General features: G+C 44.2%; 1 protein-coding gene across 1 annotated transcript in view; it reads left to right on the forward strand.

Moving 5' to 3' along the window:
- Positions 1–18,868, forward strand: part of LOC137652982 (zinc finger protein Xfin-like) — a 67,958-nt gene that overhangs the window by 37,752 nt on the left and 11,338 nt on the right. Inside the window, exon 6 of the mRNA XM_068386373.1 lies at positions 6,878–7,552. Within this exon, the coding sequence (XP_068242474.1) occupies positions 6,878–7,552 (675 nt within the window). The remainder of the gene's footprint in view (positions 1–6,877; positions 7,553–18,868) is intronic.

An 18,868-nucleotide genomic window follows, 5' to 3' on the forward strand; every position in this document is an offset into this window, starting at 1 on the left:
CTGATGATCAATCTGCATACAGAGAAAATTACTCCACAGAAACAACAATATTAGCGATAAAAAATGACATAACAGAAATTATAACAAATGGCAAGTGTTGCATTCTTGTAATGCTTGATCTAAGTGCAGCATTTGATACTGTAGAACATACATATCTGATGGAAGACCTTAAAGCTGTGGGCATCGTAGAACGAGCACACGACTGGTTTGTGAGTTATCTTGAAAAGCGCAAAGTTAAAGTAGTAATATCAAATGTTGAATCTGAGACAAGAAAACTAACCAAAGGGGTGCCTCAAGGCAGTGTACTAGGTCCTCTCCTGTTTGAAATTTACACGATTGAACTGGCAAATATACTTGAAACTCACAGAGTTAAGTTTAAAATATACGCTGATGATACACAATTCTATTTCCCAATAGAATCAGTTGATGAAGCTAAAAGAAAGATACATGAAATAATGAATGACATTAAGGCTTGGATGTTAACAAAAAAGCTCAAGCTCAATGAAGACAAAAGTGAATGTATTATTTTTGGAAATGAAAAAGATATAAAAAGAATCGAATGCTTCCAAAGAATTGAAATAGGTCAATCGATCATTGACCTAAAGAAATCTGTCAGGAATCTTGGAGTAATCATGGATGATAGACTGACAATGAACGAACATATAAATAACATGGTAAGAAATTGTAACTATCATATTAGAAACATAGCATTTATTAGTAAATACTTAGATGAAAAATCTATGGCCATACTCATTTATCACCACATATTTTCAAGAATTGATTACTGCAACTCACTGTTCTATGGCTTACCAAATTGTCAGCTGAAGAAAATTCAGAGAGTACAAAACAGAGCCGCCAGATTAATAAAAGGACTACACAATAGGGAAAGAATTACCCCTGCACTAATTAAATTACACTGGCTACAGGTAAAGGCGAGAATTGAATACAAGCTACTCTTACTAACGTTTAAGATACTCAACCAAAATATCTAAAAGAATGCCTGAATAAACTAGTACTAGGAACAAATGTTAACACAAGACACATGAGTGACAAACATAGGCTAACTGAACCAAGAACAAATAGTAAATTTGGTGAAAGGGCTTTTAGCTACTGTGCGCCTAGACACTATAATAAACTGCCAACTGAAATGAAGGACCTAAAGGGAGCAATTGAATTTAAGAAGAAACTAAAGACATTACTTTTCACAAGATCGTGATTTGGAAGATGCTACAATCAAAGAATTGTGTAAGTTATAATGAAAATGTTTCGTAAGATGATTAATATGGACCCGCCCGAGAAGTAGTTCACTCGACTTCAGTGGAGGGTTGGATTTAAACCCAAAACAAGAAGAACAAGAAGATAGATCATGAGATTACCTTTACTCTTGTTTGTGTAGCCTATTGTTTGTTAATTTATTTTCCCATAAGTAATCTCCTCTTCATTTACACAGAAAGCAACGCTGGGTTAATACAAAATGCAATATCTATTATTTTTATTAGTCAATAAACTGTGTATATTGCCATTATATCGTGACTAATCTTAGGACTTTAGGCTACACATAATTACAAATGACAAGTTGATGTTAGGCTGTGTATTTAATATAAACATATAAAATATCACTTATAAAAATATGACACGTAAGCTATCCGAAATAGGACCTCTGCCTAGGACTAAACTAAAAGAAGAAAAAGGAAATTATTGTTTTATGTTTGTTAAGAGTTTTATTTTACATGCTACAAAACGCATGTGGTCAGAACAGATGTTCTGCTTTTCTTCAGTATTTAGTGTTTTTTTTTTTTTTTTTTTTTTTTTTTTAATCTAAAGTTATGCCTGGTTGTTTGCACATACATTAGCATAATATGATTACTATAATAATGATATTTATTATTATTATTATTATTATTATTATTATTATTATTATTATTAGCTAAGCTACAACCCTAGTTGGAAAAGCAAGAGGCCATAAGCCCAAGGGCTCCAACAGGGAAAAATAGCCAAGTGAGGAAAGGAAATAAATAAACGATATAAGTAATGAAAATTTAGGTTTAGCTTAGTTTAGGCCCTGTTTGAATATATAATCTCGGAGTTTTGTAAAGTATTGTACACATTCAACGCAAGGTCTTTATATATTACATTCAATTTACAAGCTTAACTTTGCATTGATAAATGAAAGAAAAAGTAGCTATCTAATGATAAACTATTCTTTGGTGTTATACTCAACACGACCGCGTTTAGCTGATTGGTTAAGGCAGTGTTTAGCTAATTAATTTTAGATTAAATTAAAGTGTCTTAGGTTAGAGTTCTCTTACTTGAGGGTACACATCACACACCATTCTGCCCTATTTCTCTTCCTCTTGTTTTTTCTTTTTTTTTTTAGTTTTCATTGCTTATACATGAAAAGTTTTCTTTAATGTCGTTACAGTTCTTAGAGTATTGTATTCTAATTATTTATTACTTTTCTAAGTTTATTTATTTCCTTGTTTCCTTTTCCTCACCGGGATATTTTTTTCCTTGTTAGAGCCTTAGGCTTATAGCATTCTACCTTTCTAACAAAGGTTGTAGCTTAGATAATAATAATAATAATAATAATAATAATAATAATAATAATAATAATAATAATAATAATAATAATAATAATAAACAATGTACTAGCTCCATCTATTGTCAACGCGCCCTATTAAATTTAGCTAATGCTTACGAAATTCAGTATAATTTTCCCATCTTCCCTTTGTTGTCTGCTAGAAAGTTTCTACTTTCTGAAGTTTGATATGTGAAACAACTTTCTTTTGAAATGAGATGCTGTGCTTACTAAACTAAAGTAAGTAAACAAACCGTTATCTCGCATGATGGCCATAATACTTCATAAGAATGTTGTTATTTTGACTTTCTCAAAAGTGTCCTTAAAATATGCAATTTACAAATAGTGACACTTTTGAGTAATCACAATTCTTGATTAAGTATATTTTGAATATACAGTATATCAAATGTACGCTGGCATCACGAACTACTGTTTATGTATGCTGGCATCACGATCTGTTTTGATTGACTATGTTGACGTCAGTTCCATGTCGTTTAGTAAGGAAACCGAGCTATTTTCTTTTTATAACCCCTTCTCCCCTCTTCAACATATCTTGCTAATTATTGCTTTCCCATAATTTGAATAACCACCTAATTACTGTGCAAGAAGGTGAGAACTGCAGGATTACATTATGTTGGAGTAAATGGAGAGTGTGGTGTTCTATACTAGTGCCTAAAAGGATTTTATAGCTATTTGATGTATAAAATGACAACAGGAATAATGGATTTTCCTGCATTGAAATTGCTATTTGATTCCAGCCGAGCAGTTCATATAGGCAGTAGTACGTTGAGGCAGTATTTATAACAAATGAATTTATAGATACCTCATACCGTGTAATATGTTTAATGTTTAACAGATTAAAAAAATGGAGAGCCTTTGTAGTTTGTTGGGACATTGACAGGAAAACCCGTCAATTTACAAGGGGGAAACACAATAACACCACCTAACCTAAGGTTCCCCAGAAAGGGTTTTCTAGTTTTTTCAACATGTTTAACCCTTTTTACTTACTCGGTTGGGTCCTTCCCAACCAACTACAAAGTCTCCTCACATTCATACATAACTAAAGTTTAGGACGGCGAGTCCTTAGGTATCACATCGCCAGTGTTTTGTCCCTCTACATCCCAGCTAACAAACTGACCTGGGATGCTGTGTCTCTAAATGGTATTAGGATAGATGATATAGAAGAGTTAGAGCCCCTGGTGAGGTTAGAACATGGTACCTAGGTTAGGGAAGGATGGGTTAGGATGTATAGGAGCAAACTTGGTTCATCGCTTTTCCCTTAAGGTGGGCTTACACGGCCGAACAGCTCGCCGAGCCCGGTTGTCGAACCTACTTGTAGAACGGCTCGAAGAGCTTTCAGACAGTACATCGAACCTCAGTGTGCCTCGTGCTAAAACAACGTCAACATGTCTCTCGACCAGGACGATTTGATAGCCATTGCTTTAGCAGTGGCACTAAGAAAAAAAAAAAAGATCAAAGTGGACGAAGGATTGGCTGCTAAAAAGAGAGAAAATTTCACACACCAACTTGCTTGTTGCTTTAAATCTAAGGCTTTAAAATTATTTCTTTCAATATTTCGTGCAGAGCCGCCATTCCTTTGTTTCTGGCTACTTTATTGGAATAGTCTTTTGATTTAACTTTCCATAAAGCTGGATGAGCCCGATATGCATGTATGAAATCAAGTACGACTTCCTTCTCATTCTTGCTTTCATTAATGGCAGCCATTATTCATTTCTTTGATGATGTTTCCTGGAGCAGGTTTGAATAACAACTGAGGTTCGATGCTCGACACCAGTTCACACTTTCACACTGTTCGTCAAACAATGTAGCTCCGCCCACAAAAGTCAAGATGAGCCTGACTTTCATCGAGCCGTTCGACGAGCGCGCTCGCCAACCAAATACCCCGTTTACACGCTCGAACATCAATTCAAACACAGGGTTGTCGTACCAGGCTCGACGAGCTGTTCGCCCGTGTAAACCCCGCTTTACACTTTGCATGCCTCTATCACACATTTTTATGGATGGATATGCTTAATGAAAGTCTACTAATGAATTTTCTAGCCTTTTGAACCCTAGATAACCTTAAGTATTTCCAGACCTATTCTTTCATAATTTTACCCCAGCGTAATTAACACTGGGCATTTTTATTTTAAACTGGAGGACTACACTATATAAGGAGGCATAGTAATTTTGTGCGAGGGTATAAAGTTCTTAGTAAGCCCCTTGGCCACTTGACTCAATTTCCTGAAAAAAAAATAGGAATTCTGTTTCTAGACTTTTTTCCGAGGAATGTTAAGGTCAATATTACAAATGATCCATGCCAGTTAATCATATCATGTATGGGTCGTATAAGTGCTTTGAATGAGAGTACTGGGGTAGTTTGTAGCGCTGCGGCCAATCGTCCTAATTTGCTTATTATCGCTCCAACTGCTATCTTGTATAAAATAAAAACGTTTGGAAATGGTCAACGGATCTTAAATATGTTGTGTAAGGGGGGGGGGGTCCGGGGGGGCACAGCCCCCCTGGGTAAGGACACGGCTTTTAGCATAGGTTAGGTGGGTTTTCTAAGTTAGCTTCTCCTGTCGTATGTCGTACTCGTAGGTAAGGAAACTGTTGTGTAAGGGGGGGGGGGGGGGGGCAAAGCCCCCCCTGGGTAAGGATACGGCTTTTAGCATAGGTTAGGTGGGTTTTTCAAGTTAGCTTCTCCCGCCAAAATCGTCTTTAGAACGACGGCCACAGTTCAGAATATTCCCGTTTTCTACGGGATCTGGCCGTCACGCTACAAAGGCTCCGAGTACTGTACTGTGTACAGGTACTGAGAAATTTGTATCTTCAATGACAAATAAATGGGTAAATATATGATTCTATAATTTCTAGCCAAATATATAAACCATATATGTACAAGTTTGATTTAGAAAAGGTAAAAGTTGCACTGACCAAATTTTCATTATGAGACATGTACAGCAATGCGTAGTATATAGGAATCTCCTTTTGATGGCATTTGTGGACTATGAAAATTCCTTCGATAGTGTGCACCAGCCAATTTTGTGGAGAGTGTCCTGCGTTATTATGGAATTCTTCTTAAATATCTAAATTAGATTAAGTCTTCATGGGCATAGCAAGTGCAAAGTTAATGTTAATGGAGGCTTATCAAATTAATTTCCTGTGAACAGCAGAGTACGCCAAGGGAATGTGTTGTCACCTATGTTGTTTATCCTCATGGATTTTGTAATGCGTAAAACAGTCAGAGATGGTGGAGAAGGATTGGACTGGATTGGTGATAGGTATTTAGTAGACCTAGATTATGCTGATGATGCTGTCCTTGTTAGCAGAACACCACAGGATTTGCAATGCTTGCTTACCAAAATACATGAAATATCTCACGAGGTTGGTCAGAAGATAAATAGAAGAAAGACAGAGATGATGAGAACGAATGGCATGTGTAGCCTACATTTACTGTACATATTGTGGAGTGCAGTAGTAATTTACGTATAGTACTGTACAGAATAAGTAGTTAATAAACAATACTATACATTACTGTACTGTAATACTGTACTGTACAATATGTATATGTACATTGACACTGTATTTAAGATTAACTAAGTGTTCACATTTCATACAAAGACCACTATCCATTTTATTACGAAGTTCTATGCAATCTTGAAACATGATGCAACTCCTGATGCGTTGTCTCTTGCGCTGTACTGTAGGGAATCACACATCTACAGTACATTACTCAGTAAATATAAACAGTGTATTGGAGTATGTACTAATGTATACAAATACTGTACATCAATTTTTACATGAAAATGTGATTCTGCTTTAAAAAAAAAAAAAATGACAAGCAGATGCACATAAGAGGAGAGACAATGCAAAACTGAGGTCGAGTCAGCGCAAGGTGAGATGTTGTGCTGGGCAGAGAGGGAAGTGGCGCAAAGCGAGCCAGGTACAAAGAATAGAGGGCTGTTTGAAATCGTTCTGCTATGATAGGACTTCTCACGAACCCAAGAATATGTGATTATTTATTTAATAGGTTATATAGTTCTCTGTGTTGAGAAATTGCAAAGAAAGAACCCGCGGATAAGGAGAGCTGACTGTATATAAAATAACTTCACCTTTCCATACCCCAAGTTTACACTAATATTTTATTGCAAACACCATCTTATGATCTGTTGATGGGTTTCAAAAGCCAGATTTGGAGATGAAAATATGCTATGTAATGAAGGTTTGATGTATGGAAGGGGGTTAACAGTTTTCTTTTTTTTTTTTCAGAAATATCACTTTTTTTTTTTCTATTTTAAACTATCATGCCACGAAGGAAAGGAAGTCTTCCAATGAGCGCAAAACTGCAACAGAAAAGTAGTAATGAAAAAAAGAAGGAGATGCTTTTGAAAAGGCTGTCTCAAGGGAAGCAAAAAGCAAAACTGCAACAGAAAAGTAGTAATGAAAAAAAGAAGGAGATGCTTTTGAAAAGGCTGTCTCAAGGGAAGCAAAAAGCAAAACTGCAACAGAAAAGTAGTAATGAAAAAAAGAAGGAGATGCTTTTGAAAAGGCTGTCTCCAGGGAAGCAAAAAGCTGCGGAAAGAAGAGCAAAGGTTCTGGAAGATCACCGAAATAGGCTTTCTCGTATGAAGCAACGGGAGGCAAGAAAAAGATTAACGGAAAGACAAAAGCAACAAGAGCTTCTGAAAAGACTGTCTCAAGCGAAGCGACCAGATGCGGAAAAAAGAACAAAGGAACAACTAGAAGATCACCTAAATAGACCTTCCGGTGTGAGGCAACAGGTTGCAAGAGAAAGATTAAAGGAAAAACAAAATCAACAAGTGCCAAGATTATCACAGGATGAAACATCAAGAGCGTCACAGAACCATGCAGCTTGCATCATACCGACAGACCAAGGGAATAATAATGCTGATCTTCATAGCAAATGGGGAAGAGGTGTAAGAGTAAAACAAAGACTAATGGAAAAAAAAGGTAAGAGATGTTTATTCCTACACGATTACAAATTTTTGAGTCATTTAAATATGTTACTCCTACTTCTGTCTTCTACAACCGGACAATAATAAAAAAAAAGGGGCTCTGTTGCCCGATGATTGGTTGCTTAGCAACCCCACCACTGCTGGGCAGTGTTATGGTGGCTGCCGGTAGGCTTCATTCATCTTCTGGTTGCCATTAAGAGAAGAGGTCTCCCCTCTTCTCTCTACGGACTAGACTTGTACATGTTCCAACTGTTCTGTCAGATTTGTCAGGTCCTGATTTTGTTTGATGCTTGATTTTCACATGGCTTTAGCTGTCGTAGACTGGACCTAAAGTATTGGACACTACAACCCTGCCTCTTTACGAGCCAATTGGACTGCCTTTACGTATCCACTTTTGACTTTTGCTTATATCCGAGTCATTTAAACAAACGTCCCGCGTCAACCACCCAACAATTCTTTGACCAGAATAGAGTGAACCCTACTGACAAAAACGCATAACACAGCCCTGCAGTAGGGTTGCTATGGTAACCAATCATGGTGCAACAGGGCCCCTTTTTCCGTTATTATTGTCTGGTCATAGAAAACGGAACTAGGAGTAACCCATTTGAATGACTCGGGTTTGTATGACTAGGAAAACTACAAATTGTTTTTAAAACTTATAATTTTTTTTGGGATGTTTTATCAAGAGTCCATTTTTTCAGGAAAGTCAGATGTGTGAAATACATATATAAAGTTTTTGTCCCATATTTATTGCTAATCTATAAGCTGTGACAAAGTTTTAACCCTTTTCAGATATATATAGTACAGTGTACAGTACTCCATTGAAGATTTCTCAGTCCCTCGCAATAATAGACAAAGCGATGACAGAGTACAGTTGTTAAAAAAGGGACAAAACTTGCTGTAAAATATAATTGTTCCGTAACTGAAATACAAACCACGCTATTTAATATAGGTAATTACTTTCGGCGTAGCTGAAATGACGAGCCATTAGAATTTTAACGAGGGTTTACTACCCCACTGCTAGTTAGCGGGGGGGGGGGGGGGTAGGGAGGGGTATCTTGCTAAACCCCCCCCCCCCCCCCCCACACACGCACACACCCCTGTGCTGAGCTCACTTTGCTATCAGCTCGGGTGCTAGACGGACGTATCCCCTATCACCCTCACCTACACTGACAGCCATTATTCTTTGTTTGCTTTTTCTTTTTGACAGAGTGTTTGGAAGTTGGCCTCTGCGATGCGGAAGTGTCCCGGCTTACCTGACCGCCCTTGTGGGACTTATATGTCGGCGGTCGACACAGATCCACACACCTTATGTCCTTTTTGTAGGGGCCAACGGTGTGATAGAGATAACGTATGTGGTGAGTGCTGGGAGTGATCTACTTCCCAGTGGGAGAGGTTTTCCCGGCGCCAGAAGAAGAAGTCTAAACGGGATATTTCTCCCTCAAGGGCTTCCTTGAAGAGAGAAAATCCCAAGGACTCTTCTTCCGTAGCCCAAACCTCCTCCGAAGCTCCCACTCGATCGGCTTCTTCCGAGAGGCTGGCGAGTGGTAGCGTAGGCCGCATTTCTGTTGACCGATCTCGGGGTTTGGGAGAGGGAGTTGCCTCCCATAGCGAGGCAGCTCCTCCTCCTCCCCTGGGGAAGGATTTAAATGTATCTGATATTAATGTTGCTAATGATGATTTGTTACAGCTTTGGGCTTCCTTGGGGCTTCAGGGCTCGCCCTCCAAGGAAGCCCTGTTTGACATAATCAGGTTAGGGGCAGCTGTCAAACAGTCGCCGACGTTAGCAGAGGTTGATCCTCTGTCTATCGTCGAAGTTGTTGTGGCAGAGGCTTCTGATGAGTTATCTCAAACCTCTGCTCCTGTTGCTGATGTAGCTGAAGGCTTAGTTCCCCCCTCTGAACATCCTTTGAGGGAGGAACTAAGTCCAACGGTCTCTCCTGCAGGTGATTCTACCCCTCGGGGCAGTTCACTGACAGAGACTCTTCTTCGGAGGACTGCCGACGGTCAACCTGCTGCCCCCAGAGGGCATATAAGGCGTAGGGCCTGCTTTCCCCTCCGCCATAGGGGCCTTCCTTCACCTCACAAGGGTGTTAGGAGGCGCCTCTTCAGCTCGTTTTCGCCGCAGTCCACCGCAAAGGAACCTCGTCGTTCACCGACCTCTCCAGCTACATCCCTGGACCTGTCCGCTGATCGTTCGCGATCTCCTACTCCTGCCAGACCTGCTGACCTGCCGTCACCCTTCCTAGCTGCTGATGCGATGTGGGCGCCCACGCATCCTGTAATCAAGCAGGCCACGGTCCCTTCGGGGCAAAAGGTACTTTCTCACATTGTGGCAAAGTCCCCTAAGTGCCAACGTTCTCCTGCGCGCAAGCGCTCTACAGTTGCTGATCCGGAGACAACGCACCAGCGAGCACCTGTTCCAGAGACTTCGCGCCAGCGCTCGCCTGCGCGCCATCGATTTCCTGTGCGCCAGCGTGCCACTGCGCGTCCGTATCCTGATGCGCGCCATGCACGCCCACGATCTCCTACGCGCCAGCGCTCGCCTGCGCGCCAACATTCTCCTGTGCGCCCACGATCTTCGGATCTGGGTGCAGGAGGGAAGATACTTTCTTCCCCTACGCGCCAGCAGACACCGACGCGCCATCAGACCCCTCCTGCTCGCCAGCATTCTCCTACGCTCCATCACGCGCAGTCACCAATACGTGCCCAGCCCGTTCGCAGCATTGCAGATATGCACCGGGCGCGCACAAGGGATATTTCCCCTACGCGCGCGCGCCCAACGCTATCACCCTCACGGGCTCATAGAGATACTGCGCGTCCACGCGCACGCGAGCAATCGCCTCCGCGCACGTAAACGCTTGTTCAACCTACTGCTCGCCCTTGGCATTCTCCAGAACGCGCCCCTGCGCGCCATCGATCACCTACACGCTCCCTCGCCAACGCGCGCCCTCGCCCGCGCGTCATCACTCGCCCGCGCGCCCACACGCACCCTCGCGATCACCCCTGCGTGACCACCAGCGGGATTCACAGCGCTATCCCACGCGCGAGGCTGCTGGACCGGCTGCGACCAGGTCTTTGTCTTCACCTCCCGTCCCCCCCCCTCCCCCCGTAAGCGCAGACCAGCGCGCTCGCCGGAGGGCGGGAGAACACCGGATAGGTCCAGGAACTTGCCTTCTTCTTTTCAGGAAGACCCTGTTGTGGTTTCTACTGGGCCTAGGAATCGAACGATCCCCTTCCCTTCAGAGGGAGTCTCTGACAGCGCCGTTGTCAGTAAGCAGCCATGGTTTGGGTCCCTTGTCAGAGCTGTCGTGCAGGCCTTTAAGCCTGCTTTCTCTGAGTTGGGCCTCAAATCAGTGGAAGTTCCGACCCCCCTGAAGAGGAAGAGAGGAGTAGATGACGTGGTGACTTCTCCTAGGGTTAAGCTGGCTCCTCTGAAATCTTTGAGGAAGGTTCCCTCCCCCCCCCGCCAGACTTTCTCTCCTTCCCCTTCGGACGCAGATTTCCCGTTCTCAGGGGATTCTCGTGAGGTTAGGCATTCTCCCATCACACCAATGGGAGAAACCCCACCTCGCGTAGAGAAATCTTCTCGGGTAGGGGTGGAGAAGAGCCTCCCGCCATCGCTGTTGGAGTCCTGTATCCCTCCCAGGTGGGAGTCGAAGGACTCCAAGACTATCCCTAAGTCGTCCTCGAGGATGAGACCAGAGCCAGCCAAACCCGCGGAGAACGTCCATGAGTTCCCCCAAATAGAGCCTTTTTGGACAGGAGACTTTGCTGCCAGCCCTACAGGAGGAGAGCTACAGGAGTCAGAACATGCATTCTGGCAGGTTCTGACTCTGATGAGGAATCTCAACAGGTTCTCGGATCCTGAGATTCCCCCTCGAGAGGGCAAGGACACGGTCCTGGACCGAGTCTTCGGCACTCAAAAACCCCCTAAGGCCAGCACAGCTTTGCCTTGGTCCCAAGGGGTCAAGAGTGTCAGATAAGGTTGAGGGCCAGCTCTCCGAGCTTGCTTCCTCCTGCCATTCCAGCGCCGGCAACAAACTCCTCCCGCCTCCTCATGTCTATCAGAGGAGGTACTTTGAGATCATGGAGGAGTCTTGTTTAGCTCTTCCGTTACACCACTCTGTGGAAGAGCTTACCAGGGGAGTCCCTCTAGAGAGATTCTCCAACCGGCAAGTGTCTTTCTCGGCCTCGAAGATCGTCAGTCCGGAGAAGGTGTCAAAGTGTGCCATGCAGGCAACTTCGTGGCTGGATATCTGGCTAGGGTCTCGGCATCCTGTTACGATCCGAGGACCTGTCCAAGGAGAGTACCTTGGAGACCTTCCTTCTTTCAGGCACTCGTACCATCGAGTTTCTAGCCCACCAAGTCTCGAACTTGTAGGCTAATTCCATCTTGAAGCGTCAAGATGCAGTGTCAGAGAGATTTCACGCGAAGGTCCCCAGCACCGAGGTCAGCAGGCTCAGACATTCCTCCATCTTGGGGAGGAATTTGTTTGAGCCTAAAGACGTGGAACAGGCAGCTGAGAGGTGGAAGAAGTCCAACCCGGACTCTCTCCTACATAGGGCTCTTACATCAAAGCCCTATAAACCTCCAGCACCTCAACAACCTCGCCCGTCCAAGACAACGAAACCGGCAGTGGCAGCAAAGACAACGGTGTCGAAGCCCTTTCCTGTCAAAGATAGGAAAGGCAAGAAGTCCTCCAGGGGAGGCAAAAATCCTAGGATTGGCAGTCCCCCTGCATGTCCACCAGTGGGGGGATGCCTACAAAGTTGCGCGATCAGGTGGCAGCAACTTGGGGCCGATTCCTGGACGATTTCTGTAATCAGTCAAGGATATCACGTCCCGTTCACAACATCTCTACCTCCCCTGACAGCGTATCCAGTGTCGTTGAGCTCCCTTGCCATGGGATCGGCAAGGGGGCAAGCCCTTTGGGCAGAAGTCGAGACCATGTTGAAGAAGGGCGCTCTCCAGGAGGTCGTTGACGGGTCCCCAGGCTTCTTCAGTCGACTCTTTCTTGTAAGGAAGGCGTCTGGAGGCTGGAGACCAGTCATCGACCTCTCAGCTCTGAACAGGTTTGTCAAGCCGACCCCGTTCATCATGAAGACGGCAGACACGGTCTGACTCGCAGTGAGACCTCAAGACTTCATGTGTACACTGGACCTGAAGGATGCATACTTCCAGAACCCAGTCCATCCGTCTTCAAGGAAGTACTTAAGATTCAGCCTAGACAACAAGATCTACCAGTTCAAGGTGCTGTGTTTCGGTCTCTCCACAGCACCCCAGGTTTTCACCAGTGTTCACCCTGATATCATTGTGGGCACACAGGATCGGCATCCGTCTCCTCCGTTATCTGGACGACTGGCTGATCCTAGCAGACTCGGAGTCGACCCTTCTTCGACACCGAGACAAACTTCTCGGACTTTGCCAAGATCTGGGGATCATGGTAAATCTCGAGAAGTCCTCTCTGCTTCCTGCTCAAAGACTGGTATATCTAGGCATGATCTTAGACACCAATCTCCACAAAGCCTTCCCATCAGACGACAGGATAGCAAGGCTGAGGAGGGTCGCAAGTCCTTTCCTCAGATGAGACGAACTCCCAGCCCAATCGTTGTTACGTCTCCTCGGTCACCTCTCCTCCCTAACCCGTCTAGTTCCCAATGGTCGCCTCAGAATGAGATCTCTACAATGGTGACTCAAGTCTCGGTGGAATCAAGGACACGATTCCCCGGACGTCATGGTCCCTATGGGTCCTGCGGAACGGACGGACCTCCAGTGGTGGGTGACAGACGAAATCTCTGCAATGGCGACTCAAGTCTCGATGGAATCAAGGACACGATTCCCCGGACGTCATGGTCCCTATGGGTCCTGCGGAACGGACGGACCTCCAGTGGTGGGTGACAGACGAGAACCTACGAAAGGGAGTGGATCTTCTCGTCCTCCCCCCGGATTTGATGCTGTTCTCGGACGCCTCAAAGAAAGGGTGGGGGGCCCACGTTCTGAACCACAGGACCTCAGGCCTGTGGTCAGAATCAGAAAAGGGCCTCCATATAAATCTGCTAGAAATGAAGGCCGTATTCCTGGCCCTTCAACAGTTCCAACAATACCTGGCGGGTCACTCTGTGGTGGTGATGAGCGACAACACCACAGTAGTGGCTTACATCAACAAGCAGGGAGGCACCTTTTCGGAGCAGCTTTCCCATCTTGCAGGAGAGATACTGAGATGGACCGAAGTCCACTCGATTCCACTATCGGCTCGCTTCATTCCAGGCAAGAGGAATGTGCTCGCCGACAGTCTGAGCAGAGCGTCTCAGATAGTGAGTCCCTAGTGGTCTTTGGATTGTCTAGTAGCCAACAAAGTCCTGACTTTGTGGGGTTCCCCGACTGTGGATCTGTTCGCTACAGCGTTGAACTTCAAGCTCCCGCTGTACTGCTCCCCAGTCCCGGACCCCAAGGCACTCTGGCAAGATGCCTTCCAACAAAGGTGGGACAACATCGACGTTTACGCCTTTCCCCCGTTCTGTCTGATGAGGAGGGTACTCAACAAGACCAGAATATCGGTCAATCTCTCGATGACCCTGATAGCTCCGCTATGGCATCACGCGGAATGGTTTCCAGTCCTTCTGCAACTCATAACGGAACTCCTGAGAGAACTCCCTCCACAACACGAGCTACTCAAACAACCACACGCCAACATCTCTCACAAGGCCGAAGCTTTGCTTTGGCTTCACGCCTGGAGACTATCCAGCATCTCCTTGCAGAGAGAGGATTTTTGCAGCAGGTTGCGGAAAGGATGTCTGGACACCAGCGGAAGTCTTCCACAGGGGTCTACCCAGGCAAAGTGGAGAGTTTTCTGTGGTTGGTGTCGTGGAAGGGGTATCTCTCCACTCGATGCCACTATTCCAGCAATAGCGGAGCAACAAAACCACGGTAGTTGCTTACCTAAACAAGAAAGGGGGTATCTTTTCGTACCCACTGTGCCATCTGGCAGTAGCGATACTCAGATGGGCAGAAGAAAACTCGGTGACCTTATAGGCTCGCTCCATTCCAGGCAATCGGAATGTGCTAGCAGACAATCTCAGCAGAGCGACTCAGATAGTGGGCTCCAAGTGGTCTTTGAATCATCTAGTGGCCAACTAAGTCCTGACTTTGTGGGGTTCCCCGACTGTGGATCTATTCGCAACAGCCCTGAACTTCCGGATCCCGTTGTACTGCTCCCCAGTCCTGGATCCTCAAGCTACTGTATTTGGCAAGATGCATTCCAACACCGATGTAAAGGAGCGGGCTATTTGAAATCGTCGCCAAGCTTGAATTTTATAGTGATTTTTGTGGGAATTTTTATTTATTAGTTGTTGCATTGTTCTTGGTTGCACAAAAACCAAACCGTAAAGAAAGAACTTGCGATAAAAGAGGGCCGACTATGCCTTAAAAGAATGGCAGCTGCTTGCCCCCATGTGTCAGCACTGTTTGGCAGCACAGGGAAGGTTAAGAGGAGGGTCACTAGGAATACCATTTCCTCCTGGATCTCCTCTCAATCCAGATCCTCCTCCTTTCAAACGACCCAGAGCTCATGACGTCAGGGACATTGCAACATCCCTGGCGTTCAAAAAGGCCTACTCTATAGCGCAGGTACTACAAGCAGGCGTGTGGAAGCGTCGGGCGATCTTCCCCACCCACTACCTGCAAGACGTGACCCACAGAAACATGGATAGGTTTTCCATTGGTCTTGTGGTGGCGGCACAAGAAGTGGTCAAAACACTTCAAGCTCCTTGATGGACAAGTAGCAGAAGGTTGAGGGCTGAGGTTACCTGGGTTAGTGTGGGGTGAATGAATAAGAATGACTTCCTTTCACCTTCTCCCACCCCGGAGAAAACAGCACCATGGTCCTCAGTGCAGCTGATCTCACCTTTCTGCAGGTAAGACTCATTTCCCTTGTGCATCTGAAGTATAGAAATAATACTTTTTTGTGTCCAATACCTTTTCAGGGGAGGGTACTGGGTAAAGTCTAAGGACTCTCGTATCTTTGTGACTCGATTTCCTACATTAAAGAGCAGCCGCATTGCTAGTTTCACGAACACACACAAGCTTCTGCAGGCAGCTAATGGTGCATAGCATGCGATTTTAGCAAGGGTAGGGTTGCTACTACTTCGATCACATATCGAAGTAGGGAGAGCCGTGGGTCATTACCAAGGCCAGTTGATGAGGATTTCCTCCCTCCTAAAAGTGAGTCACCCCTATAAATAATGAAGGGTTTGTATTTGTGCAGGAACAAATGACAAATTTTTCCAAACATACAAACCTGGAGCTATTTATACAAATAGCCCGCCACCCTGTCCCCAAAGAAAAGTGGTTACTCAGCCCAGGGGTGTGTATTTTAATGGTTCCTAAAGGCCCTAAATAGGTTTCTTAAGACCAGGGAAAGGTCACATCCAAATGGCTTCATATTTTTGAAGAATATTTTCACTGTTGATATAATCATTTCAAATTTGAGGAAGAATAATAAAGGTCTGCTTTCTTAATTTGAAAGATCTGGTACAGTGAACCCTCGCTACTTCGCTGTTCGACCATCGCGGATTCACCACTTCGCGGATTTTTTTCATAACCCATGTATATACATATATCGTGGATTTTCCGGAAATATAAAAAATACCGCGATGTGATCGATGGTGCGAGATTGGAGAAAGTAAGGAAAATTGAATCATGATTGATTTTCAATATAAATGAAACTTTGAGGAGCAACAAAGATATCATTTGTTAGAGAGATAGAGAGAGGTAAGGAATGAGAGGTAGTGAAAAGTAGCCCACAGAGAGAGAGAGAGAGAGAGAGAGAGAGAGAGAGAGAGAGAGAGAGAGAGAGAGAGAGAGAGAGAGAGAGAGAGAGAGAGAGGGGGGGGGTTTAAATGTAATAAACAAAAAAATTTGATAGGTTATAACACATTGGTGCTTATGTAATATCAACTGTATACTGTAGACGGTTTGAATAAGTTAAGAAATGGTATAAACGATACTTTGTTAGTGTATTCGTACACACTCAAGAGCGGCAGCTAGATGACAGCTGATCTAATCACAGCCAAAAGTAAAACAAAAAGAAGTCAACACACCCGAAATTTAAAAACAAAACAACACGCTTTCTTAATGTGCAATTAACTATTTAAAGAGTGGCAATTTTCTAGAATAAAATGATATTTCCCAAAAAATAGTGGTTTGCTGATGAAATCGGATGCCGTATTTTTAGCTATGATTGAAATGGATGTAGACTCGGCCTAATTTTTTTTTGTTTCGTATTTAATTGACACTAAGAAAACTAATTTTAGTTTCTTCATCTAAATGTAAGTATTGTATAACACGAAGAGAGAGAGAGAGAGAGAGAGAGAGAATGAATCAGCTGTTGTAATCAAATGGCGTGTTTTTGTTTCGTGAGAATTTCATCGCCACGACTATAACAACAACATACTGTACTGAACTTTACAGTATTTTACAGACTACTGTAATATGATAAATTAAAATATTTGTAATCTATTTTATATGAAATGGGGCTATTTTTTTTTGTTTAAAATTTACATTTACGTATGTAAAACAACTCTCTCTCTCTCTCTCTCTCTCTCTCTCTCTCTCTCTCTCTCTCTCTCTCTCTCTCTCGTAGATTGTTTTCCTGCTTTGCTACGTATGTATGATTTTATATAGATACGGTAAATAATATTTGTAATAGCATATTTTATAAAAGCTTTTACTGTAATATCATTATTTATCACTTTCATCATGCGCGTTAAATTCCTTAGTTTGTTTACTGAGCTTACTTTGTGACGCCGTCGTTTCAGGCGGCGTCATAAAGAAAAACATTTCATTTGGAAGTCCTAAGAAAAATTAAGTAAAATGACAAATTCGAAGATAATTTGTATTTTTCCTAACCATACAAACCTTAGCTATTTACAAAGGGTTATTACTTTTAGCGTAGCTGAAATGGCGAGCCATTAGAATTTAACGAGGGTGTATTACCCCCCGCGCTAGTTAGCGGGGGGGTACGGGAGTGGTAGCTAGCTACCCCTCCTCCCCCTCACACACACGTGAATACTCACTTTCACTTAGAGGTAGGACTTGTCTTGGGGGACAGGGCTGGCGGGCAAATATGTGTAAATAGCTAAGGTTTGTATGGTTAGGAAAAATACAAATTATCTTCGAATTTGTCATTTGTTCCGTAACCGAAATACAAACCACGCTATTTACAAAGGGTGACTTATCCCTTAGGAAGGGTGGAAAGTCCCCAGCCATACTGGCTTTGGCTTTACCCGGGGACTCAGAATCCGAGTGAGTCGCACTCGAGAAAAGGAGTCCCTGCACCTCACAAGTTCCTTGCTCCGCAAGGAACCATGTGGCCTACGTAAGCTTGTGTGTGAAGGAAGAAGTGTGACCCGTCTTAGGCAGTTGACCTGGAGTTCCAGAAGGAACTCTGGGTTAGGACGTTCCCAATACCACCTCGTCAGGGTATGGGGGACGCGACAGTATTGACTCAATACTCGGAACACAAGGAAGCATGGTTTACCTGCAGAGGTTCGAGGTCAGCTATGCAGAGACCAGGATGCTGCTTCCCCGTAGAGGGGATGATGAAGAAAGAAGTAAGGGCCAGACATACTTCTTTCGTTCATGCAGACTAAAACCTGATAACAATGCCCTCAACCTTCTGCTACCTGTCCAAAAAGGAGCCTGAGGTTAGACCAGCTGTTGTGTAGCCACCACAGAGCGATAGAAAACGTATCGAGACTCCTGTGGGTCACGCCCTGCAGGAAGCGGGCTGCGAAGGTCATCAGACGCTTCCAGACTCCAGCTTGTAGCACCTGCGTCACAGAGTAGTATTACTCGAAGGCGAGGACGTTGCGATGTATCCAACATCGTGCTGTAGGGCGACGTGACGGGGGAGGGTTTGAAGACAGGTCGAGATGAATGTACTCGAGTCCGGGCTGAAGAGGTATACTGGTGACTCTCCCCCCATGTCCTCCATGTGTTCTCAAATCGGCTGCAACTGAGGCCAAACTGCAGCTGTTCCCAGCGCTAACCTCTCGATTCCTTACTGGCAAGAAAGAGAAGGTCTTGGGACATAACACACAGAATGGAGACTCGAAATCTTGAATGAATCGGACCGAAGGGTCGGGACCTTCAGATTCTGAGTCTAGCCAACAACTCAGGAGCGAGCCTGAATGTTGCCTTCCCCTCTTCCTTAGAAAGGGGGGAGTAGTAAGAGACCAAGAAGATTGCTTACACACTGGCCGTGGCCAGAGTGAGCAGAAGACCCAAGGCGGAATACAATCCGAGGCC

This window comes from Palaemon carinicauda, chromosome 14, assembly GCF_036898095.1.
Source record: "Palaemon carinicauda isolate YSFRI2023 chromosome 14, ASM3689809v2, whole genome shotgun sequence".
NCBI classification, from domain to species: domain Eukaryota; kingdom Metazoa; phylum Arthropoda; class Malacostraca; order Decapoda; family Palaemonidae; genus Palaemon; species Palaemon carinicauda.